The sequence below is a fragment of the Bos javanicus genome, chromosome 25 (genome assembly GCF_032452875.1).
Source record: "Bos javanicus breed banteng chromosome 25, ARS-OSU_banteng_1.0, whole genome shotgun sequence".
Lineage (NCBI taxonomy): Eukaryota > Metazoa > Chordata > Mammalia > Artiodactyla > Bovidae > Bos > Bos javanicus.
In genome coordinates, this window is record NC_083892.1 from 34,627,530 (window position 1) to 34,652,416 (window position 24,887).

General features: G+C 62.5%; 1 protein-coding gene across 5 annotated transcripts; it reads right to left on the minus strand.

The window, feature by feature from the left end:
• On the minus strand, nt 1–24,792 carry SH2B2 (SH2B adaptor protein 2). 5 transcript variants are annotated; one of them, XM_061402017.1, is made up of 9 exons: nt 23,887–24,792; nt 11,257–11,990; nt 7,852–7,953; nt 6,206–6,297; nt 4,791–4,882; nt 4,524–4,682; nt 3,520–3,728; nt 1,275–1,446; nt 1–527 (listed from the first exon to the last, which is right to left on the minus strand). In XM_061402017.1, the coding sequence occupies exons 1-9, from the start codon at nt 23,927–23,929 to the stop codon at nt 181–183; spliced, it is 1,950 nt and encodes a 649-aa protein (XP_061258001.1). In that variant the 5' UTR covers nt 23,930–24,792; the 3' UTR covers nt 1–180. The 5 variants fall into 5 exon arrangements, with proteins under 5 accessions (XP_061258001.1, XP_061258002.1, XP_061257999.1 ...); XM_061402018.1 differs by lacking the exon at nt 23,887–24,792 and adding an exon at nt 21,870–22,197; XM_061402015.1 differs by lacking the exon at nt 23,887–24,792 and having other exon boundaries at nt 4,524–4,679; nt 11,257–16,533.
• Nucleotides 24,793–24,887: the final 95 nt, after the last annotated feature.

Genomic DNA, 24,887 nt, shown 5'->3' on the forward strand with positions numbered 1-24,887 from the left:
TGCAGTCCCTAAAACAGGCTCTTTAATAACATTATGTCTTCACTGAAGAGCTTCGCTTTTCCCACCCAGCGCCGGGCGGGGCGGGGGGCCGGCAGGGGCCGGCTTTGGACGCCCGTGGGCCATCGCCCGTGGCCGGGGGCGGGTCCGGTGGCCCCAGGGCCTTGGCGCCGGCGCGCCCGCCTAGTAGAAGGAGTACTGGTTCTCCACGGCGCGAGTGTGGCCCCGGGCGCCCTCGCCTGACCCGGCCTCGGGGGGCTCTTCGGCGCCCCCGCCCGCTGCCTCCAGCAGGCGCTCGGCGCTGTTGCTGCGGCTGCGGGCGCTCAGCGGGCCCTCGGCGGCGGGGCGGGGGGCGCCGGGCACCGAAGCGGCCGAAGACGACGAGGCGGACGAGGACGAGGCGCCGCCGGCCTCCGAGGGCGAGGCGGGAGGGCAAGCTGCCGCGGCGAGGCTGGAGAAGTAGTGCTGGCCGGCCGGCTCGCTCCAGCAGGCAGGCGGCGGGGGCGCGGCGCTGGGCGAGGGCCCCGGGTCTGCAACGGGAGACCGCGGGCGTCAGGGCCGAGCCCGGGTCCTCCCTCCTTCCACGCACTGCCCCCTCCCCCGCCCCAGCAGCATGCAGGCAGAGGCCAGCGCCCCAGGAACGGGTGACCTAGCATCACACAGGGAGGCTCAGACCCCAAATCCCGCGCCCCTAGTTCCAGCCCACCTCCTAGAGAAAGTCTTGGGTATAGGCGGCTGTGGCTCAGACGATAAAAAACCTGCCTGCAAATGCAGCAGACCCGGGTTCGATCCCTGGGTCGGGAGGATCCTCTGGAGGGCTGGCAACCCCACTCCAGTATTCTCGCCTGGAGTATCCCATGGACAGAGGAGCCTGGCGGGCCTCAGTCCACAGGGTCACAAAGAGTCGCACACGACTGACACTTTCCATTTTTCGTAGGTACGGCGGACATACCAACGCGCAACCCGCGTGCCCCGCACCTTCACTCACCCCTCCCAGGCTGCCTTCCTTAGCCCTCGGCGCTCAGCCCCACCCGTGCGGGATCTAAGGGACTCCACCCACTCCGGGGACGCCCGCGGGCGCCCCCTTCCGCCCGCCAGGAATTTACTCTGGACACGGATCCGCTGGGGCTCTCTCCCACCCACCCACCCGGCTGGTCCAGGTGGTTTACAACAGGTACCAGACCTGGTTGGTGCTCACCCCGCGGGGGCCAGCAGGGTGACGCCCTCCCCCACTGCCCACCCGTCCGTCTGCGCGGGCCGGGTTAGGGGTGTCTTACCGGGTGGGGGGCCCTGGGCCCGCACATAGCTGCGTAGGGTGATGTCGGCAGAGCCCCCGGACTCCAGCGGGATGGGGTGGGTGTGGAAGTGGCGGAGCATGTCAAGCACAGACTGGAACCACAGGTGCTGCACGTGGCACTGCCCGTGGCCGTTCAAGGACAGGCGCAGGTGCTGTGGGCAGAGATGGGCATGGTCAGTGGAGGGGAGGGAGGGGTGCTTGGACCCGCCCCCTGATTGGCAAGTGCCTTTGAAGGTCAGGGGGAGGGCCAGGTCTCACAGGGGCCGTATGGGGGTGGTGTCAGAGCAAGGGCCTCTCACCCGGGAGCCCCGTCTCGGGAAGGGGAGGGTCACGCCGGTGGCGGGGATGGGCATGAGGGTAACAGAGCCAGGCGAGGGCTGGAGGGGGAATGCATTCGTCCCTATCCCGAGAGCACCAGCATCAGGGCCTTCACGCACCCCGTCCATCCCTAGTCTCCAGAGGCCCTAGAAGGTAGAGATGCCGTGTTTTGTTTGTATTAGTTGAGCAGTTGTGTCTGACTCTTTGTGACCCCAAGGTCTGTAGCTGGGAGGCTCCTCTGTCCACGGGATTCTCCAGGCAAAATGCTCGAGTAGGGTAGCCATTCCCTTCTCCAGAGGATCTTCCCGACCCAGCGATGGAACCTGGGTCTCCTGCATTGCAGGTGGATTCTTTACTGTCTAAGCCATCAGGGAAGCCCAGAGATTCCGTGTTAGAGATGGGGAAACTGAGGCACAGGCGGGAGGGACTCACCCACAGCCACTGGCATAGAGCTAAGAAGAGAACTCATGTTGGGGTGACTCTCCCAGCCCAGCTAGGGGTCTGCTGTCCGTCCCTGCCCAGCTAAGGTCCAGGCTGGAAGCAACCCCAGGCTGATTGGGGGGGGCGTGGCCACAGGTGCCACTCATCCAAGCTGTCGAGGAGGAGCCCGGGGAACTGGGCCCACCTGGGCCAGGCACCGCAGGGAGAGGGGGGATGCCCAGGCCTGTGGTCTTGAATGGTGGGTGAGCCATAGGGCTCTTGACTTCAGTCCTTTTTGCTCCGTATGTATCCCACATGGGCAAGAGTGGCTGTCCCTGGGGTGTGTGTGGCAAGAAGGGGGGTGACAGGAGGGTTTCAGGGTGTGCCTGCGATGGGGAGCTAGCCTGGGCACCTACGAACAGGAGAGAGAAGCCCTGGCAGGGAAAGAAGTGTTCCATGGTGGGGCCGATGCTGCCCAGGGAGCCAGGGGTCGTGGGGGGCGGTCTGAGCCAGGCCAGCCCAGGCTTGGGATGCTGGCCCAGTGCAGGCCCGGAGCGGGAGTCCTGGGGTGCCCCCTCCTCTGGCGGGGACTGACGGGAACCCGTGTCCTGGGAGGAGCCAGGGCTGGGTCTGTTTCCTTATCGGAAACTTGAGGAGAGGGGAGTTGAGGTTCCTGCCCACTCTAACCACCCCCGCCCCCCCAACAGTCACTGGACTTTCTGTCATGTTTCCCTTTGCGCCTTAGGTATTATTAGCACACAGGGCGCTTCCTCGAGAGCCCGCCATCTGGGCTTGGCCCTGTCCTGTCTGGCCTACCCTTTCACTTGTCGTCACCTCAAGGATTCCCCATCCATCATCAAGGTCCTTTCCTACTCTGGCTGGTGGGGCTGGTGGGGTCAGGAGCCTCCTGGTGCCCTCTGCTCCCCAAAGCCCTCTTGCCCAGCTCCTCCTGCCTGGTTCTCTGGGGCCCACTGTGTGGTTCCTTTCCACACCCCCCGGCCTGGTCTGAGCACAGGCCTGGCCCGGATTGGCGCCCAGGAGGGGCTGGTGAACTGTGCTGAGCAGGGAAGAAAAGGGGCTGTGTGGGGTTGGGGGGTGCTGGTTGACCCCAGCCCCTGTACCCAGGTGGCTCCAGGTGGAGACCTTCAGAAGCCCCAGTGCTACGTGATCCCCAATGCATAGGGTCAAAGCCAGACTCTCAGAAGGGCCCAGCCTCCTGTGGGTTCAGCCACAGGCAGGACCCCATCGGCTCGTGGAGACACCACAGCTGGGGCAGCCTGCAGCCCCTCAGGGAGATGCAGGAGGGAGGCATGCGCTCAGCACAGGCAGGAGCAGGCCTGGCCTGTGGGAAGCCATGCCGCCCCCACCCCCAGGGAGCCTACTGCCCGGCAGGGGTGCAGCCTTGGGGCCGCCCCCACCCCCACCGCCGACCCCGGGCTGGAGGCTTCCCCTGTGTGCGCCCCCACAGCACCCCTTCACCAACTTGCCTTGGCCTTGCCCTGGAAGTTGAAGGTCAGCACATACTCCCCGGGCCGGGTCTCACTCTGGCGGATCACGAAGAGGCCATGGTTCCGGGGCCCGCCCGCCAGCACCAGCTGAGCTGCCTTGACTCGTGACAGTGTCCCGTGGAACCAGGGGTAGTCGGAGAGCTCCAGCTCAGCCTCGGCCTGGGCCTCTGGCTCTGCTGCCTCCTCTGCTGCAGAGGAGGGCAGAGTGAGGGGCGTGGGGACGGAGGGGCCACAGGAAGCAGAACAGGGATGGGTCATTTTGATCAGCTTGTTGGGTTTTTGCAGGTAAGATGCTCTTTGAATAACTGAGAACTAGGCAGGGAGCAGACCCAGCCCACTAAATGTATGAGGTAAACCGAGGCACAGAGAGGAGAAAATGATAGCCTAACAGAGGGTAGATTTAAACTGACAAGTCTGGTTTAGCAAATAGCTTAATGATGAGAATGTATCAAATGAGGGAACAGGAGCCTCTTGTCTCATTAATAGCAACAGGCCAATGGTTTCTGTTCTCACTCAAGAGATATTAAATGTCCTTGCACTTCATGAACCAGTAACTGAAGTCCTCAATAGCCCCAGCTGGTGCAGACTTCAGGCTATCTGCTTGTATGTATAACATCAGAAGATGCTTATTTCACAATCACTGAGCAGTTTTCTCTGGAAAAAATTGGTGGGGTTGCTTAATTTCCTGGGGTCACTCTCTTAGGTCAGCAACAAACTTGAGAACAAATCAAGTGTCTTTGTCCCCATCCCCCTGGTTCTGACCCTTGGTACCCCTTTCCGTGAGTATTTTCTACCGAAACTGGGGCCCATGGGAGGGGTCAGGCTCCCAGCCCGGCCTGCAAAAGCCAAAACTACCGAGTTGCTGTGCAAAGGACCCAGGGGGTTGAAAGGTCACAGCTTCGGAGGCTCAGGAAGGGCTTGGGAGGGGCCTGTGGGTGCCTGTGGGCTGGGCAGGGGCAGGAAGAGGGAGGGCCCCATCGCACCTGTGCTGCTGCTGCCGCTGCCGCCTGGGGACTCCAGGGTCTCCAGGAAGGTCTCCAGCGGGACGTGGACCAGGGATTCGCCAACGGCCTCTCGAGCGCGGCTGTGTGGGGCTGTCACCACGGCTGCCGTTGTCTCTGGGGGCCGGGGCAGGTCCACTGCTGGAGAAGCAGCAGGTTAGAAACACGCGTGTCTGTCTGGCCACCTTGGAGCGACCGCAGTCTCCAGCCCTGCCCTCCACTGCTCCAGCCAGCTCTGTGTCCACCTACCCTCCGTCAGGAGCTCACAGCTGCAGGAGGCCACGCGGCTGGCCAGACAGCCTCCCCGAGCACAGGACGGCTCCGTGTCTTCCTCGCTGTCCCTGCGAAGGCAAGAAAGCCCAACTGTGTTCGGCCGTGCGACTTGGACCCTGACCGCGGTCTGCTCACGCAGCCAGGCAGAGGCTGACTGTCCCGCGGCCAGCATCTGCTCTGTCTGGCTCGCGTGGGTCCCTCTGCCTCCGTGTCCCTGCGATCACACCCTCAGCTTGCTCAGTGGCCACCACGTGAGTGACTGGGCCATATGGATAGGTCTCCAAGTGCGTGCAGCCCTCCCTGAGGTCACACGACCCCTTACCCGCTAACCCCCAAAAGGGGCTGGCCTCCTCTGAGGATCCCACGGAGGACCCCTTCTGGGGGCGGGACACGGGGTGGGTGGGGCCTGGGCCGGCCCCTCCCCTCCCCTCCCCCGGGCCTGTCTCCCCATCTGTGGCGGCTCTGAAACACCCGCAAAGTGAGGTTCACCTTCACGGGGGTGAGGCAGAGAGTGTGCGGAGCAGATGGCTGGGAGGGTGGCAGGGGAGGGATTAGAACCACTTCGGGGATGTGGGGGGGGTGGCGCCTGGGAGGCTCTCAGGACTTTAATTGTGCTTCCTTAAATGAAGCTGTTAATTAGCAAGCAACAGCCCCTCCCCCTGGGCTTGGCTCACTCCATTAGCCAGAGGAGCCGCTGCCAACAGCTCAGCCGGTGCCCTGCCCGCCCCTCCTAGTCCTGGCCTGGGGAACCTCTCCCGGATGGCGCAGCCAGCCTCCCTGCTGTGCTTCTGCCCCCCGGTTTATTACTAGCCATGGCTCCCCGCTGCCCAGACCTACCCGCTTTCCCGGGCTAAAGGCGCGGCCTCATTAGCTCTAACTCCAGCCACCCGAGGGTGCTGACATTCCCTGTGGGTCCCAGGCCCTTGCGCTCCTCCACTGCCCTCCTCTGCCCCCAGCCCCCTCTGCCTGGCCCAGGCCCCCCTTTCTTTAAGCCTCAGAGAAAGGGCCCCTCTACCAGTACAGCTTCTCTGAAGCTCAGGACTGGATTAGGGGGCCTCCCCTTTGGTCCTCCATCCCTGGCCCTTTGGGTTCACCGTCACTACCATCTGTCTAACTCCTCATGGTTTCAGCCTCCCCTGGGAGTGAGAACAAGATGATTCAACTGCCCTCCAGGCCTCGGGACCCTGAACCTACAGAGCCTGCTGGGAGTGGGGGTGTGTGGGGACAGGGAGGGTCCCGGCCAGCACCCACCTGGATTGGACTGCTGTGAGAAGGGCCCATTTCTCAAGCTCAGCTCCTGCCCTCACCAGAAAGGTGCTCCCCATGAAGGCTCCAGCCAGGACACAGCCCCGTAGGCCCCCCACCCTGTCTACCCATCCCAGGGGTCTCACCCGGGGTCTACGCAGCCCTGGATGTCAGCCACCCACGAGTGCTTCTGCAGGGAGTCGATGGTCTCCAGGATGTACTCTGCTCCATTCTCCACCTGGGGAGGGGGGTGTCGAGAGTCCAGAGGTTCATCCCGCTCCCGGGGGGGAACTCCCTGGTCTGAGCAGCTGGGAAGACAGTGGGGTCCCCAGCAGAGGGCAGCCCACGCAGGCAGCAGCCCCTCCCCCTGGGCCCATCGCTGGAAATCACCGGGATGACTGAGGTCATCCTCAGGCCCTGTGGATGCAGCCCCCGAGGAGGCCGTGCTGGGTAAGGGCTGGGAGAAAGGCATCACAACCCTGAGTCTGTGGGGGGCCAGCAGGCCCAGCCTTGAGTGGTGGGGCTCACCTGCCTTTGCACCTGGAACTCTGCCTCTGCGGCCATGCCCCAGGGGTAAGCAGCCTCCGGAAGGGAAGCGAGGAGAAAGCCCAACCCAGAGGGCGATCAGGCACACACACTATCTGATAAACTCTTCCCAACAGCCGCAGGAGAGGTGACACTTTCCCCATTGTACAGATGGGAAGACTGAGGTTGAGAGGTCCGCTAACTGGCTCAGTCACACGAGCGCTCAGTGGTGGTGTTGGGACCTGAACCCAGGTCTCTAATGCCTAGGCCTGGCCTCTGAGTTTCTTGTTTAGTAAAGAGCTGTGGGATTCCCATCCCATCAGAGCTTGGAACTGACTTCCACCCTGCTCTGAACTGATGGGGAACTGAGGCCCAGAGCGGGCCTGGCAGGTGGGTGCCGTGGCCTCAGGACTCCTGAGCCTACTGAGACACAGAGGCCACCCGGCTGTCAGGAGTAAGGCCAGCAGATGAGAGAGCCAGGCAGGGAGGGGCCATGTCCTCAGCCCCCAGCCTGGGTGACTCAGGGTCTGGGGTTGGCAAATGTTTGTTAAATGAATACAGGAGTTCATGACTAAACAAACAGGGCCGAGTAAAAACATAAACCCAACTGGGCCCCTGGAGAGGAGGCGGGGTGGCGGGGGGGGGCGGTGGTGGGGTGGGGCGCCCCTCCATGCAGCTTCGGGTGGGTGGAACCAGGCCTCCTTGGGGACTTGGCCTCACAAACACCCTCTGATTCTCCAACGAGGCTCGGGGCCACAGCCCTGGCAGCCCAGAGCCGTGTCCTCAGCAACCCGAGCAGGCCACCCCGGCGAAGCGGGGCCTGGGAAAAGGACGGGCAGCCCCCAGGCTCACTGGGGTGCCTCCCTGGCCACCCTCAGGGCCTTTGTGCCGTGGCGGGGCCGGGCGGGTTCCCACACTCCAGTGCTGGTGACAGGGGCATTTGCATAACTGCTGCAGGCTGGCTACCAGTTCCTGCCTATGGGGTGGATGTGGGTGGCGGGACTCCAGTGGGGGAAGGGGCGGGAGAGGGGAAGTGAAACTCGGGTCCTTCCCCCAGCCCAGGAGGAAATGGGAATGGGGACCCACATGGTGGACGACACCTGGGCCACTTGTCTCTGGAGCTCGGCCAGGATTCACGTCCTAGCTTGACATCTGTGGAGGGTCCTGGGACCCCCACCCCCCAATCTGGGATTCCCTGCCCCCACCCTGCTGCTGGCCCTTCACCCTCACCCCCACGGGGGTCTTCAGGGCCAGGGGTGGGGCTCACCTTGAGCACGAACGTGTTGTCCTTCTCCGGCATCTCCAGGGGCATGGTGGTACGGACCTCGATGATGGCCGACAGGGGGATGCTGACTTTGGGCCTGGAGGCCTGGGAGGCCAGACGAAGGGCGGTGAGACAGTGGCCCCAGGGCCTCCTGAAGTCCTTTCTCACCTCCCCCGCTCTCAGAGGTCAGAGCCGCCCCAGCTTAGGATGCCAGGCAGCCTCGGGTGGAGGTGTCCCAATCCCCATTTCACGGATGGGTAAGTTGAGGGTGTTCCTGGGAACTGGAGGGACCTCCTCACATAGTCACACAGCAAGTCAGGGACAGAGCTGGGATGGACATTGGTCTCCCACCTCCAAGCTCTGAGGTGGGGTGAGCTCTGCTCTGGCCACCCTTCCGCCCAGCACACCCACCAGATCTGTGGTTTTTACATTTTTCACCTTGACCTATAGTAAGAAATACATTTGACATGGTGACCCAGTACACACACCTAGGTAAAAATATCTCTGAAACACACGTTTCACCAGATAATATTTACTCTGACTGTGTGTGATAGAGTGTGACACTTTCTATTCTAGTTCATTAAAAAAAAAAAAAAATGCTCGTCTCCTCCTTCAGATTAGATTTACCACAGTACAGGGTTGGAGACCCTGATGCAGAATGGGATTCCTGGAATTGGGCAGGGCCGTGTTGCCAGGTGGAAGAAAAGAGGCCAGTGTGGGATTTGACAGAGGTAAGCTGGCAGGACTCTCTCGGAGGGCCGCTCTGTGCCTGCCCCCCTACTCTGCCCCAGAGTTCCTGGCCCTGGCCCGAAGGCCCCCGGGCTGGCTTGAGACTGAGATTCCTGGCAGAGCTTGAGCTCTGGGACAGGGACTTTCTTAGGAGGAAAGGGAAGGGCCCCACGTTGAGTGGGCAGGCGGGTGGGGGTTCCTGGCAGCACTGGCTGCCATCCAGCAGGCGTCCGGCTGGGCTCGGGGTGGTGACTGCGGGCTTGCTGACCACGGCAGGCCCTTGTGCCAGCCAGCCAGGTGGGGCCTGCGGTCCTGGATCGGGTAGAACAGACAGGTCCACAGAGAAGAGCCGGACGGGGCTCTCGCTGGCCAGAGGCGCTGGATCCTCTGCCTGGCCTTGGAGGCCCGTCTGCCTCTCCCTTTGCTCCGGCTTACTGTTCCCACTTGCGTGGTTGGAGCTATCAGCCTGTTTCATGCCCCAAGTGAAACTGTTAACTGCTCAGTCGTGTCTGACTCTGCGATCCCAGGGACTGTAGCCCACCAGGTTCCTCCATCCATGGGACTTCCCAGGCAAGAATACTGGAGTGGGTTGCCATCTCCTTCTCCACTGACGACCCCAGGCCTTGGCTTATGCAGCCTGAGTTGCCAGCAATGCCTGTCCTGGGGTCCTGTCCACTGGTCAACACTTAGGCAGCCTGGCTTCTTCTCCTCGGGGCCCCCAGAGCATCCTGCACTAACTCCATTGGGGTTGGCCCTCCAGCCCAGCAAGTAACAGCTTCTTGGTGGTTCCCTGATGGCAGGGGGCCAGCATCATTGCTTCCTGGGGCCCGGCCTAGGGCTATGAGGGGACCTGGGGTCCAGGAGACTTTTCTTGCAGGGCGGGTGAGGGGGCTGGAGGTCTGACACACGGGGCCATATAAAAGGGCACTCTGAGGGTCCCGGAAACAATCCCTGAGCCTGTAGACCCCAAGCCCCATCAGCTCCAAGGTTGCAGCTAGGCCTCCAGGGGCAAGAGGAGGAAGAGCTCTGGACCATGGGTGGGTGAACAGGACTCAAAGGCGGGAGGAGTGTCAGCTGAGGCTTCCCGTGGGGCACATACATCCTAGATCAACCTCATCTGCGAAATGGGATCTGACCCCTCGCCAGGCCTGCTCCCCCTTCCCACGAAGTCGCTCCTGAATTTGCAAACATTTGCATGAAAAACGGAGGGTCTGAGGCCAAATCAGGGGGTAGGAACCCACTGGCCTTTCTCAGAGGTTGGTAAGGTGATTGCTCAGAGGTTGGGAAAGTGGCCCCCCAGGAACCCTGCTCTCTGCCAGTGGTGAGCGGTGGGCTCAGGAGGGGCTCACGCAGGGGGCACCAGCTGTTACATCCTCTCCCTCGAGGGCAGCTATTTTCAGACGGGCAGCTGCGGCTGCCACTCAGGGCACAGAGGCACTCAAGCCCTGCCCTGTGGGTGACCCTGGGCAAGTTCCATCCCGCTTCCCACCCTCACTGGACCTTGGTCTCCCTGTCTGACGAGCGGTGGCCTCGGGCTTAGTGGTCTGTGATTCTCTCAGGGACCTAAAGGCGGGGCCTGGGCAGGCAGAAAGCTCTTGGGAAGTCTGGGGGGTCCTGGGACTTGGTGAGAGTGCTTCAGAGAGTTAGTGTGTCCCCCTAGGAAATCACCTCTCCTATGGCTCATGGGCCCCAGACCTTGGGGAGCCCACCCCATCCACCTCCAAGGGGAGAGAGGCAAGGAAGAGGATGGGGAGTATAGACAGACAGGGAGGTGGGGAAGGAGGCGAGGCTCAGGGTGACTAAAGGCCCTGGGGACAGGGTGGGCCCAGAGGTGGGTGGGGGCCCTGGGCGGTTCTGGGGGCTGCTGCACCAGCACACGCTCCCGCCTCCCAGCTCCTTTCGTTCCCAGGACCACCGGGGTGATGGGTATAATTAGCTCAGCTCTGCCATCCACCAGCTCTGTGACTCTGGGCCGGCCACACCCCCTCCCTGAGTTTTCCTTTCTCTTCTGTGACCTGGGGACCATTGATGCCCACCTTGCTGGGGTCCTGGGAGGATGACGGCCCTCAGAAAGCGGGCACTATGGTTAGTTATTCCCTCCTTCCAAACAAGGCAGGTTTGCCCCCTCTTCCCCCTGCCTGCCCCAGGAGACCCAAAGCTGCCCCTAGAGCTTTGATGGTGACCCCCAGGAGGAGGGGAGGGTGTGGTGCATTCAGGTGAGCAAGATGCTGCTAAAGGCAAGAAACAGCTTTTGAAACCTGGGCCAGAAGGGAGTCATCTGGGCCGGGGCTGGGCTGGAGCCTGGCTGTCAGGCAGATGTCTACTGAGCCCGACTGCAGACCTCCGGCAGGCCCGGAGCATGCCAATGTCACTCCTTGCCTGCCTCTCTGGGGAGGCTCCAGCCACCCAGCGGTTCCAGGTGAGGAAGACAGGAGTCCAGGCAGCCAGGCTCTCCCGTACCCCGCCCCCCGCCTAGAACAGTACCCAGAACCCCTTCTGTAGCCAGAGGGTCTTTCTGACCCCTCGCAGGCTTGAGGGATGACTTGTGGGGCGCTGGGCCCGGACTCCAATCTCCTGACCCGGAATACTCCATTTTGCCTACCAGCTAAGACCGAGGGGTGCTGGAAGCCTGGTCCTCCACGATCCCCTCTCCCAGGGCAAAGGGGGTGGGCAACTCACCTTGGGCGGCACGAAGAACTCCAGGCGGAAGCGCTCGCCCGCCACCGCCCTGCGCAGGAGCAGGCGACACTTCTGCCACTGGGCGGCGCCCCCGGGGCCTGAGGCCGCGTCGTCGGCCACCATGAAGCGCAGCGCGCCCTCGCGCTGGATGTCCACCAGCTCCACCTTGGCCGCCAGCGTCCGCGACAGCCGCAGGCGCCGCATCCACTTGTCGCGCGGCTCGGTCGGGGGCTCGGCGGCGCCGGGCTCGGGGGAGGCGCGCCGGTGCCACATGTCGCGCACGCCGTCCACCACGCACAGGCTCATGTTGCGCAGCGAGAAGCCCTTGCGGACGCGAGCCTTGGCCGCCGCGGTCGCCGACACGTCCTCCGAGCTCCGCGAGTGGCCGTAGGGCGCGGCCTTGAGCGCCGGGGGCCCCGCGGGCCCGGGCTCCATGGCGTCCGGGGGCTCGGCCGCCCCTCGGGGCGGCGCCGGCCCGGCCACCAGCACGCGGCGCACCTCCTCGCTGAACACGTCCAGGAAGTTGGCGGCGAAGTGGCGGGAGAAGGAGGCGCCGGCGTCGGGCGTGTCGTAGGCCGGGTTGTCGCGCAGGAAGCGGCAGAACTTGTGCGCGAAGTCCACGGCGGCCGCCTGCGCGTGCAGCTCGCAGAACTGCCGCCAGTCCGGGACCGGCACCGGGACCGGGACCGGGGCGGCACCATTCATGGCTCCCGTCCCATCGCAGCCCCCGGAGGCTGCGGGCGAGAGGAGCCGGTGAGTCAACTCCCCACCCCTGGATCGAGCGCCCACCCGCTCCCGCTTCCCCGGGACGGTGCGCAGCCGCCTTTCTCGGCAGCGCCAGTGTGTGAGGACAACCGGGGAGGTGGGACATGTGTCTGCAGGAGGGAGGGGGACCATGCCCCCCTCCATTCACTCTCTCTTCAAACAGCAGTCTCAGGGAACCCCAAGGTCATTCCTAGGTCTGGGGCAGGAGGCCGTGATGACAGGTGCTTTCAAGTGGGGTCCCTAATGAGCCTCCAGTGATCCTCTTCTGAGGGTCCCGGAAGTTTGGAGGACAGGAAAAAGTCAGGTGCAACCCTCTTGGCTCTGCCCTTGAAACTTGCCAAGAACACCACTCCTCCTCCACTCACTACCATCCAGGCTGCTGTCCGGGGACCCAGGCAACCCCTTTTCGACCAGCAGTACCTTAGCCGCCTCTTCACTGCCCTCCCTCCGCACCCCCCTCTGGAAATTGATCTTATCCCCCATAGCCTGTTCTCCACCCAGAAACCCAGTCACCATTTCTAAAGACAGATCAGGCCCTCCCCTGCTCAGAACCCTGCAATGGCTCCCAAGCCACTCAGAGTAAAAGCCACTGGCCCCCACACCTCCCGTGACCTGCCTCCATCCGACTCCCACAACTCTACCTGTTGCCCTCTGCTCAGGTCCCACCTGAGTCCCACCCAAGTCCCACCCCAGGGCCTCTGCACTTGAGATTTTCTCTTGAATGTGCCTGGAATGTCCTTTCCCTCACACTGCCTCATGTCCTCCAGGTTTCTGCTCAAATACCATCTTGCCCGATAGCTTTCCTTGACCCCCACTCTATTAGAACAAGAAGGTCTCAGGACTTCCCTGGTGGTCCAGTGGTTAAGACCTCATCCTCCCTCTGCAGGAAGTGTGGGCTGGATCCCTGGTCAGGGAACTGGGATCCTGCGTGCTTACTTTTTGGCACAGTGTGTATCCCCATCTCATACTGTTTATCCATTTGCTTGGTTGTGTTGTCTCCCAGGCACCACACCCTCCCCTGGAAATGCCACCTCTACGAGGCAGCAGTCTTGACATCTTCTAAGTGGCTGTGTCCCCAGTGTTGGGCAGGTGGCAGGCACTCAGTAAACACTGAATGAATGAATGAATGGATGGATGTGTTCAACACACCAGGCATGTCACAGCTGTCACTGCCCAAGCCCTCACACAGGGCCAGAGACCACACAGCTTGTTAGTGACAAGTCTGGGATTCTCACGCCGACTCAGAGACTTCGAGGGTCACCTCCCAGTGTGGATCCAGTATGACTATCTTTTCATACTGGCCTGGAAGGTGCTGCTTCTTCATACTTCTTACCATTATGGTGGACTGACTACCTTCTCTAATTGTTCCCTCCAGTGTGTGTGTGTGTGTGTGTGTGCACGCGCTCAGTTGTGTCTGCCTCTTACGACCCCATGGACTGTAGCCAGCTCTGTCCGTTGGATTTCCCAGGCCAGCATACTGGAGTGGGTAGCCATTCCCTCCTCTAGGGGATCTTCCCAATCCAGGGATTGAACTCGGGTCTCCTGCATTGCAGGCAGATTCTTTACCATCTGAGCCACCAGGGAAGCCCTGTTTCCTCCTGAACCTCATCCAAATTGGACCTTCTTGAAGAGGCCTGAATCTGGGAATCCCAGCTTCCGCCTCCTGTCGCCAGGCCCTTCCACCCTTCCTCACTCAGGATCGCCAGACTGCATGGTGCGTGACTGGTCATCAGGGTGCCCTGCCTCCTCATCCCCCAGGTGGCACCCCTCCTGGGGGCACAGGCCATTCATTCTGTTTATGCTTCTCCCCCTTGCAACAGGCCAGGGTGAAAATTACTGGAGAAAAAGTGGGGCAACGTGGACCTGCCCTGTCTGGGGGTGCCGGTGGGTGCAAGGGGAACTGAGACGGAGGGGTCGTGCCCTCACGTGCCTTCCCCAGGATCCCCACGATTCCTGGCCTGGCCCTTCCCTCACAGCTCCTGGGAGCACCATCTCATCTGTCCTCTGGGATTCAAGCTGTGTAATTAAATGCCGGGTAAAAATAGCTCCCCCACTTCTGTGAGATCATCCGCGGGGCCTCTGTGCCACAGGGCACGGGGGGATTCCCTCTCACCTGGGGGGCAACCTCGGCCTTCGACCTGCACTCAGTAACCACAGCACAGCCCTGGGGGAGGCAACAGTGTCTTAGCTGGCCTCCTTGTGAGGAGGCCACTGAGCCCGGAAGACAGTTTTCCAAACCAGCGGGTTGCTCAGAGACTCCCAGGCCGCATCCAGCGGGGAGTTGGGAAGGCCAGCAAAGAGGACCAAGAGTGACCTCCCTGCAGGCAGGAGCAGTAACCTGAGGGAGACTTTTCAGGACAGGGGAGGGGCTGGGGGAGAAGTGGGGCTGAGGCACCCATGAGCTTGTTTAACGCTGGGCCTTTCCCCTGCCCTGCCCTTCCTCCCTTCTCATCTGGCTAACTCCCACTCAGCCCTCAAGAATGAATTCAGGGGGCCACTTCCTCCAGGAAGCCTTCCCTGACCTCCCCAGCCCAGGCTGAGCTCCCACAGTCCCCTCCTGTGTGTCCAGCTAGCGAGGTGCTAAGGGCAGAGCGTCTGCCTGTCTCCCATCTACCACAGGCACTCCTGGGGGCAGAAGGCAGGTCTGAATCTTATGCCAGGAGTGAGGGTGGGGCAGGAACGTGCCTGCCACCATCACCAGGGCCTCACCCGACCTGCGGCGAGCAGGCCTTTCTGGGGGTGGGATGGGGACACGGGTCCCTGAGGATGTGTGGGAAGTCCGGCCCTGGGCTCTGAGCCCATCCATTGACGCAGCAAGGTAGCTCTCCCCACAGGGTGCATTGATATTCCTGCTCCGCTGCGACCACCAAGGCGGGTCAGACCAGGTGAGAGGGCAGCCCGGGAGGCGCTCGCCCCTTAGCCGGCAGCAGGTGAGGATGCCGCCCACCAGCTCATGGGGCAGGTCGGGGTGGGGAGGAAGCTGGTCCCACTGTGAGCTCAGGCATCGATCCCCGTCCCCCCCACCCCCTTCCGGCTGGCCCAGAGTCCTCTTAGCAAGGAGACGGCGAGTGCAGGGACAGGAGCCGCAGGAGAGGCTCTCGAGATGGGGAGGGGGCCCAGCTAGGCCTCACTGGAGGCAGGGGCGGGACTCAGAGAGGAGTCTGCCAAGGGCAGGGGGCGATGGCCATGCCCTGGGCAGGGACTGGCCTGGGAAGCACTGAGACTGGCCCTGCCTTGCCTTCCCTGCCTCCCCGCCCCAACCACTTGCTGGCGGCTCAGGAGCCCATGGGCCCGATGCCCGGACCAGCAGCCCTCGATGTCCCCTGGGTCCAGCAGGGGCTACGCAGAAGTGACAGGGGTGGTACAGCCAGGGGTAAAAGCCACGGGCAGTGGGCCAGCAGGGAGCTGGCCCTGCTAGTTACAGGCATGGCTCCCTGTGAAAGGGAGGCTGCAAGCCACAAGGAAGAGGGCTCAGCGCCAGCAGGGACACTGGAGCACTGTCCCCAACTGCCTGGGGGCCCAGACAGGCAGAGACCAAGCGCCGCGACTGCTCAACTGGGCTCCAGGCCTGACATCTTTGCTCTCTGGGTGAGGGCTGCTGACCTCACCTCCAACCTCTGGGCCTGTTTCCTCACTTTAAGAGTGAGGATGAGGGACTTTCCTGGCACCTTAGTGGTTAAGACTCTGCCTTCCAATGCAGGGGATTCGGGTTTGATCCCTGGTCGGGGAACTAAGATCCCATATGCTGCTGGGTTTCCCTGATGGCTCAGAGGTAAAGAATCCACCAGCAATGCAGGTTCAATCCCTGGGTCGTGAAGATCCCCTGGAGAACATGGCAACCCATTCGAGTATTCTTGTCTGGAGAATCCCATGGACAGAGGAGCCTGGTGGGCTACAGTCCATGGGGTCGCAAAGAATCGGACACGACTGAGCAGCTGAGCACTCATGCATGCTATGGGCAACTAAGCCATGAGAGAGCCCCACATGCCACGACTAAGACCCGACGCAATCAAATAAATATTAAAAAAAAAAAAATGAGCCTGAGGGACTGCCCTTCGCTGGAAGGACAGCGTAGGAGGTGGTCTCTGCAGTGTTCCGATCCCTGTGTCCCTGTAGGCAGGGCTGGGGCTCCCCTCACCTCTGGGTGGAGCCAGGAGGTAGTCTCCAGGGACCCGCCAGGGTGACTCCCAATCAGTCATTCTGGAGGGGACCACAGGCCCAGGGGTGCGAAAAACAGAGCTTCAGGGGGAGGGGACCCCGAAGGTCCCAGAAGCAGGGTGGGCGCCGTCACTGGCCCCCACGGTCTGGGCTGGTGGGGAAGGTTTATGGGTTGAAGCCAGCGGGCCCAGGGTTCCCCCTTCTCCAGCAGCTCCACGGGAATTCCCTCCTCCGTCTCTGCCTGCATGGCTCTCCAGCCGGCTGGACCTTCTGCCTCACTCGGCTGACTATTCAAATTCTGTCCCCTCTCTGGGCTGTGTAAAAACCCTCTCCTGTTCCAGGAAGCCTTCCCAGACACCATCATGCCAGGGCCGGAGGGCGATGGGATGGGGGCCTTCAGGGAGGCAGGGCAGGGCAGGGGTGGGCGGGGAGGGGAAGCCTAATCATGTCCCTGCCTGGTGCCTTTCCAAGCCGTGGACTCTCCTCACCCCTCTGCCAAGAACCCAAATGGGAGAATCCCCCAACCCCCACCCTGGTTAGATGCTGGGGAGAGGGGGCGGCTGGCCTTCCGGTGGTAAAAATAGCGCTGACAATTGGAAAAGGAAAAAAAAAAAAGAAAGCCAGCCATCAGCCCCCAGTGGCACGCAGTTCCGGACCCCTCGGCCAGGTCATTCCTTAAAATATTAATGAGGCGGCCTAGCCACCCCGCTAATGGGCTGGCGACCAATCGATCGACCGTGCGGTGGGCAGCAGCCTGGAGGGCGGGGAGGCACCAGCAGGGCCCAGGGCCACATTTGCGGGGGAGGGGGTGTTCCTGGGAGCCCCAGCTGGAGCTGGCCTCCCTACTGCCCGAGACCCCCAAGGAAGGGATGGCAGCCCTGCAGAGCAAACCAGCCACCCAGCACCCAGCAAGGCTGCCTCCTAGGCAGGGGGCAGGGCCTGAGTGGCACCCTTCCTCTGTGCTCTGTTCTGGGCTGGGCAGTGCCCGCCCCGCCCCCTGCTGTGAACCACATACAGTGGGGAAACCGAGGCCTCCTCCTGGGGCGCCCCCAACACAAGAAGAGGAGACAGGGTCTCCCTTGGCTGCTCCTGGCCTTCCAGGAAGCTGGCCCCAACCATGCTCACTGGTGTCCTGTCCTCTGGGCATCTCCGGACCTGGCCCGGCCCAGCTGACTGTGCACTTTACCACCAAGGCTCCTTCCAGCTGCCTTCGTGGCCTCCTGGGTCCGTATCCCTCAGCCCGCTGTCTGCACCCTGTCCCCTGCAGCACAGACAACCTTTGGGCCCTCAGAAGGTGCCCCACAGGGCAGGCTCTGAACCAAGGTCTCTTTCGAGAGGGAGGTGCGGCTGAAAGTCCCAGACCTTCCCCACCCAGAACACCTGTGCTGACCTGTGGCCCTGGCAGGAGGCAGAAGTGGGCATGATTTCTGGTCTTAATGCTCTTGACTGGGTGGGGACTTTGCTGCAGAGTGGGTGTGGGGAGGAGGCTGCTCTGATTAGTGACACGCAGGGACAGGTGCGGATTAAGAGCCCTCTTAATACTCTACCCCGTATGTGTGTGTGGGGGGAAGGGGGGGCAGCACGGGACTCAGGTGGTCCTGGCTTTTCCGAGCATCAGTTTCCATAGCTGTAAAGTGCACGCTCGCCCATGCAGACCTGCCTGCTCCTGGCCCAAGGCCGGTGCCAAGGACTGTCTCAGGGAGGCGGCTGTTAAAAGCCCTGTGCCGTCAGGCCTGCCACACAACTCCCAGACTTTGCCATCATGGAACCAGGGAAGCCCTTCCGCTGAGCCCCCAGGATGTCACCAATGCCCCTGACCTTGACAAGTGTTGCTGGCTCTGGGACCTGCAGACCCCCGGTCCTAGGGGACCCCCAGAGCTGCAGCTGACAGCTGCTCACATCACAGGGGCCCCGTGGCCGGGGCATCTCCCCTCCTCCACATCTGACTGTTTCACACGTGGGACAGTGGAGTGGTTAAAAGCCTGAGATCTGGAGCCAGACTGGCTGGGTTTGAATCCTAGCTCCTCCGCTTCTGCGCTGTGTGACTCAGCCTCTGGGGGACCTCAGTTTCCTCATGCATCAAATCAGTGGGTAAAACAGCACTGACCTCAAAGGGCTGTTATGAGGATTAAATAAGCAATTTTTTAAAAAAATCAAAGCTCCTCTGCTTTTACTTCCTTAATGTCTTGTGTTCATTCCCTCTTTTCCTCCCACTCTTCTGGGCAGAGGATTCCTCCCGAACCTCCTTGTTTCTCCAGATCGCCACTTGCCCCTCCTCCCCAGCCCCTGACTAATCCAGGCTCCACAGGAGGCCAAGGTCATCTTCCTAGGCCGGGACCCACATCCAGCGGGGCTATGCCCCTGCCCTCACGTCCTCCTCCCTGCCAGGAAGGGAGGATTCTCCCATCACACAAATGAGGAAGTGAGGTTCTGGGAAGGGAGGTGACTGGTCCCCCATTCCCAGATGTACCCTGGACTCCCCTATGGGTCGGGAGCCATGCTGGCAGGTCCAGGGCCCCAGATGGGTGAAAGGAGTCATGTAGAGTCAAGTTCAGGTCTGTCCCTTTCTACAGCACATGCTGCTCCCAACAGGGCCCTGTCCCTGGGGAGCCCTCACCCTAGGGCACAATAGGGGAACCCAGGCCCCGCCCTGGGAAAGAAGGCAGCCATTCTGACTCCTGGAGACGGGGGCAGGGGAAGCCAGGGCTGGGCCCTGCAGGAAGCCAGTGTCAGAGGAGCAGGGAGTGGGATCCAGGGCAAGAAGCTGTGTCAGGGCCTCGGGGCTTAGGAGGGGAGTCTGTCCTCCTTCAGGAGTGCCTGGTGCTGGACAGTTCCTGGATGGGCTCTGGACGTGGAGAGCAGGCTGGGATGGCTCTAGCTGCACGGGCCCTGCCCTTCTTGGGGTGTGGAGCAGACGCACCAACCCCTCTCCAGCCCTGGCCTGGGCCCCGCAGTCTCTCCTCTCCCAGTGATAGGGATCTCACCTAGGGCCCGGTTCACACCCCTCCCAGACCTCCCTGGGCAGTGGCCCAGCCCCTGAAATCTGCCGGACACCCCGTTCAACCCCCACCACTTAGCCCACCAGTCTGCCTTCTGGCTTTATCACAACACACACACCGGTGGCTCCTGAGACCTCAGCACCTCCCTCGGTTGAGTATCCCAGACCCCTGGGTACTGCAGAGGCTTATAGAGCTTCCCCGGGCATCTGGGCAACAGATCTCCCAGCCTGGCTGATCTTCAGGCACCTCAAACTCACCACCTCCAAGTTCTAATACATCCTCTTCCTCCAACCCCTGCTTGTCCACTGCTTGGGGTCTCAACGTGCAGCCCAGCATCTCCTCACCTGCTCCTCTACCCCAGTATCTGATGGGGCCCTGAGCCCAAGGACCCTCTTTTGTCTCTGCCTGACCCCCCATCCCTCCACAACACTGTATGGCGGTGCCCTGTCCTCTCCACCAGACCATGAGCCCCAGCTGGGTGTCACACCCGCCCCGAGGCCGGCCCTCGACACAGTGGGTTGGAAGTTTCGGGAGAATGGAGCCCAAACCGGAGGAGCCCAAAGATGCTGTACTCCCACACATCACTCTGCCCAAAGACAGGTGTGGCCACGACCTCCCCTAGATATTGAAGAGTCACCCTGCTGTCCCCTGGGACAGAGCTCAGCCATTAAACAGACCCACCCAGGTGAGGCGGGGGAAGAGAAACCTCCCCAGTTCCCAAAGCGGCCATCGCCCCTGCACTCCTACTCAGGTAGTGAAGGAGCAGGAACCGAGGCAGGCCCTAAGACTGGACCTTTGAATGCCATGGGAACAGCAGGCAGGAGGCCCAAGGTCCCTCAACCCCCAATTTCCTACAACCCAGAATAGACAGGCAAGTGCAAGGGGTAGGAACCGGATTCTCGTCAGAGAGGTGGTTTGGAAGCTTGGCTTACTGGTTGAGTGACTTTGGACAAATCATTTCACTTCCTTGAATCTGTTTCCTTCTCTGCAACATGGGGATAATAATAGTACCAAGCCCCAGGGTTGTTGTGAAGATTACATGAGAAACAGCACAGACGCCCTCAGCCAGCAGCAGTCAGCTCGAAACCAACCGCTCAGCCCTGGGACTGGGGCCGGAGGGCTCCACCAGGGTGGGGTCCCACCTCCCAGGGAAGTTCACCCTTTTGTGTGTTCTCCGTAGGAGACCCACAAAGCAGGGAGGAGGGGGTTAGAAAAAATTTTAAACAGGTTTTTTTCAGAGTAAGGGTAAGAAGAAAAGCACATGCATTAACTCTTGATCACTTAGACCCATTCAGTTATCCCGCATGAGAATCTCCTGCCCATTCTCACTCACGCCCTCTAGAGGGGGAGAGGAGAGGAGGGAGGCGGCTGGTGGGAACCTGTCGCCCAAACCCCACAAACACCCTGAACCCCACGTCTGCCCCCCACTGCCAGACCTCCCCCAAAGTTCTTAGAGCAGATAGGTTCCAGGTCACTCCCAGTCAACTGGCCTCCTGGATGGAGCAGGGAGGCCAGGATGGAAGAGATCTGTTCAAAATTGGGGGCAGGGATGGGAGGGTTCAGATCATCCTCCCCCCTCCGCACCCGCAACAGAGGCAGCCAAAGCCCCCTGGCTCCTCCGACCCTCTCAGGGGTGCCCATTCACCCCATGCTCAGCGACCTGTGTTGGGGGGGCAACTTCTGCTAGTCACCCAGCAAGGAGGGAGGCACCACCACCCCCATTTTACTGGGTATACGATGGAGGCTCAAAGGGCAGACGGTGGAGGGTTCACTCCAGGTTTGACTCCCAGCCCTAAGGCTCTCCCCTGCACCAACTGGCTTATCTTTGTTCCCGGGTCACTCTCGAGGCTGTCGAGTCCGCCCTGCGCGGTTCTGGAGGGGTCCCAGTCATTGCACACCTCTCCCCGCTGAAGACAGCACTTCGTGGGCCGCTGGGGTCCCCGCCTCTGCCCGGTCTCGGCCCGCTGGCTGGCGCGGTGCCGAGCCCCGCGCCGCCCGCAGGTTCATCAATGGCGAGGCCGGAGGGCCTGAATGGAGGGCACGAACCCGCCCCTTCTTAAAGGAGCCGGCCTCTCCGGCGCCCGCAGCGATCCTCCCCACACTACCGAGGGCTGCCGGAGAGCTCCTGGGGTGGGCGGGTCGGGAACCGAGACCGTGAGAAAGAAGGCCTGGGCCAGATGGAGGGCGTGCCGGCCGGGCGACGCCGATCTGGACAGGGTCCCTCCTGTGTCCCGCACCCTCATTTCAGGTCGGCCTTTCCCCCGCCCCCGCAGCCTAGGGAAGAGACCCCCAGCGCCCCGCCCTCCACCCCAAGCCCTGGCCAGAGACCCCCTCCTCCAGGGGGCCCACCGAGCTCGCCCACCACCGGGCCTCGGCCCTGGGAAGGGGCGGGGGGCGCAGCTGCTCCGAGGCTGCTAGGCCCCTCCCGCCACTCCCGCCCAGCCCGGGCTGGTGGCGGGTGGAGCGGCGGGGGGTGGGGGGTCTAGAAGCCGATCTCCGCCGGGGGCGCATCTCCTCCTTCGCGCTCCCTCCCACCCGCGCACACAAAGACAACACGCGCGGACTGGAGCGCGTGGGGCCGCGCTCCCCGGAGCAGCGGTGCGCACACAACACGCTCGCCCTCAGGGACCGACCGGCTTCAGAGTGATGGACTGGGGGGACGAGGGAACTGGGAGGACAAGCAGGCCGTACCTACAGGCGCGCAGCTGCGGCCGAGCGGGCCGGGGCGCCGGCGGAGCGCTGCCCGGACCGCGGCCGGCCTCCCGGGGCCCGGCGGCTCATGGCCCGCGGCGGGTTCAGGCTCCCTCCAGGCGGGAGCTGGCGTTGGCGGCGGCTCCTCCCTTCGTCGTCCACAACCTCGAAGGCTAGTGCGCTCCTCGCTGGCCCGGCGCGGCCCCGGCTCGGCTGTCTTGGCGGCGGAGCTCCGCGCGCTCCGAGCTCAGCCCCGCGCGGTGCACGCGCCCCCCGGTTCCCGCTCCTGCCCTCCTCCCGTGCGGCGCGCGCCCTCCCGGCCCCACCCCCGCCGCTAGCTCCGCCCCCTCCCGCCGCGCCGGCCCCGCCCCCGCCGCGCCCCCCGCCCTCCGCGGAGCCTGTTCGGCGCCCGCAGCTGCTGCTAGCTGCCTCCGGTGGCGGCGGCTGGGCTGAAGAGCCGTGGGGCCCAGAGGGGTTAGGAACTGGCCTGCAGCCGCCCCATTCGGGGCGAACGTCTACGGCTGCTTTGCTTCGTGGAGCGGGCTCCGGGCCAGGCGCCGAGGTCCCCCACGCCCCGAGCTGAGGCGTCCCGGGGAGTCCGGGATGGTGGCCCCGTGAGCGCGGCCGGTGGGGGCCGGCTGGGTGGCCTGAGTAAGTGGAGTGTCTGGGGCGTGGACGCTCCTCGGGGACGGGCGCCCGGCGGGGACCCGGGACCCTCCGGCGTGGGGACAATGGGAGTCTCGAGAAAGCCCAGATGTCGCAACGGGGGGAAGTCGACGTCTGGTTCTCATAAATCCGGACGGCGAGCACCACGCCCCCTCCCCTCAGCGCTTTCAGTGCCGGAAATTGCCCAGGGCAACGGGGCAGAGAAAACCTAAGCAGGGTTCCCACCTCCCCATCTTCACAGTCATGGGGACACTGACGCCACACAGGGAGGGAGGTCTTCAGAGGTCACATACGGGGCTGATGGGGGCGGGGCGGAGACACAGCCCTGTCTTCCTCACTCCTAGTTGGTTCTGCAGCCCACCAAACCTGGGGGGTAAGTTACTGCAGATCTCAGTCTGGATAAAAAAACAAAGACTGCTGCTGGCTTTGCAAAAACTTGTGGACTGACTGCTGGTGAGCTGGGAGCCTCCAGGAGGCTTCCTAGAAGAGCCAGAGGGGCTCCTGCAGGCCTGGAAGGCGCCCAGGAGGAGCAGAAGGGCATCAGTGTGAGAAGTGTGGAAGCCGGCTCAGAGATCAGGGCTTGCTCCTTGGGGCGCGGGGCTCCTCCTCCCTTCTTACCCGCACCCCAGGCCCTCAGCCCCCACTACAGTCTCCATCTCCCGGCCCTTGCTAAGCCTCTGCAGCCCCATGTCTGGCTGTTCTGTGATCTGCCGTGGTCTCCCAGGAGCTATGACTGGGAGCTGCCTCCATCTGTTACCCACCCCCACCCACATTGACCTCTGACCTTTGTAGAGAGTCCTTTAACCTTTCCCAAAGCCGTTTCACATCTCTGATTTCCCAGGATGCAGAAGAGGCAAAGAAGGGTTTTTATCCCAGTCTTAAGGATGAAAAGGGTGGGGCCTCAAGAGGAGCCATGGGTTGGTGAAGGTGGAGACTGCCACCAAGGCCTCGCCTCCTGCCCTCCTGCCTGCCAGCCCTGGGTTCCCTCCACAGTGGTGCTAAAGCAAGGCAGGCCTGGTCTGAGGCCCTGGTACCTGGCCCCTACCCTTCCATATGCAGACTGGCCGCTATCTCGCCAGGACCTGCCTAGCAAACCCTTGAAGGCTTAGGCGTAATGCAGACCAGCCATCCTTGAGCTACACGGAGGCCTGGACATCCGGCTGGGATTCGAACCTTTGAATGGGGCTGGAAGGGGTGTGGGAGTACTGCGGTGGGGGGGAGGGTGACTGCCTGAAGAGTGGTAAAGAGGGAGGGAGGCTCCACACTGGGCGGCCTGGCTGTGGACCCCACCTTCCTGGGAAGTGAGAGAGCCTGCCCCCCCCCCCCCCCGCGCCCCCTGCCCAGAACTAACCTGGTTCGGAGTGCTGGGCTGAGCTCCACTGGTGGCCAGTCATTGGCCAGGGAGGGTCATGGACTGTGGAGCCCTAGGCAGGACAATAGCGCTGATACCCAGGGAGGAGGAAGTGAGGGGGACTCCGACCTACAAGAAGGAACTGGTGGGAGAAGTGGAAGTGGCTGGGGCGGGGAAAGAAGGTGGGGGGTTGTGTGTGATTAGCCAAGATTAGCTTTGTGCTGGGACAGGAATGAGGGTCAGGGAGGAGAGGTCCATCTAGGGTCCCCAAGGGTGGGGAGTTCTGGGGCCTTTGAGAAAGTCCTGATGGGGGAAGTGATAGGCGCTGGGGGTGGGACCCCAAAGGGGAGCCTCTGGAGGTACAGACTCTGGAGCATTCAGGGCTAAAACTCAGACAGGGGTCGCACAGGGGCCTCTGGCCTGGTGGACTGCAGGGTGTGGAACCAGCCTCGTGGGTTGCCTGGTCAGTGGGATAAATGCCAACCATCACAGACCAAGAGGAAGCCCTCAGTGTGGGTGAGTGGAAGGGGGCCTTCACCAGTGGGGCTGGCCTGGAGGCCAGGTGGCTCAGAACCTGTGACTCAGGGGTGTCCCCTAGGCTGGTCCAGGGGACGTGATGGGCACTGGCAGGCAGGGCTCAAGGGAAAGGGACAGAGAGCCTGGCTCCAATGTACACAGAAAGGGAAGCAGGGAGTCCCCAGGAGCTGACATCACACATCCTACCGCAGCCTGACAAGCAGATTTGAAAAAGGAATGGATGTCTCTCTTTGGTTGGGTTGTCTGCTCAAGGGAACTCAGACACTGTGGGTTTGGGTTTCACCAAAGCTCTGGACCCACTCAGGGAATCTTGAGGATGAGAAAAGGGGGTGAGGCCTCCCCCGTGTGAGGGACCGTGCCCCACGGCAGCAGAGCAGCCATCAGGTCCAGCCGCAGCTCCTGGGGGTGTTGCTACAGGAACCCACTTGCCAGTCTCCTGTACCCTCACCATCACAAGGGCACTG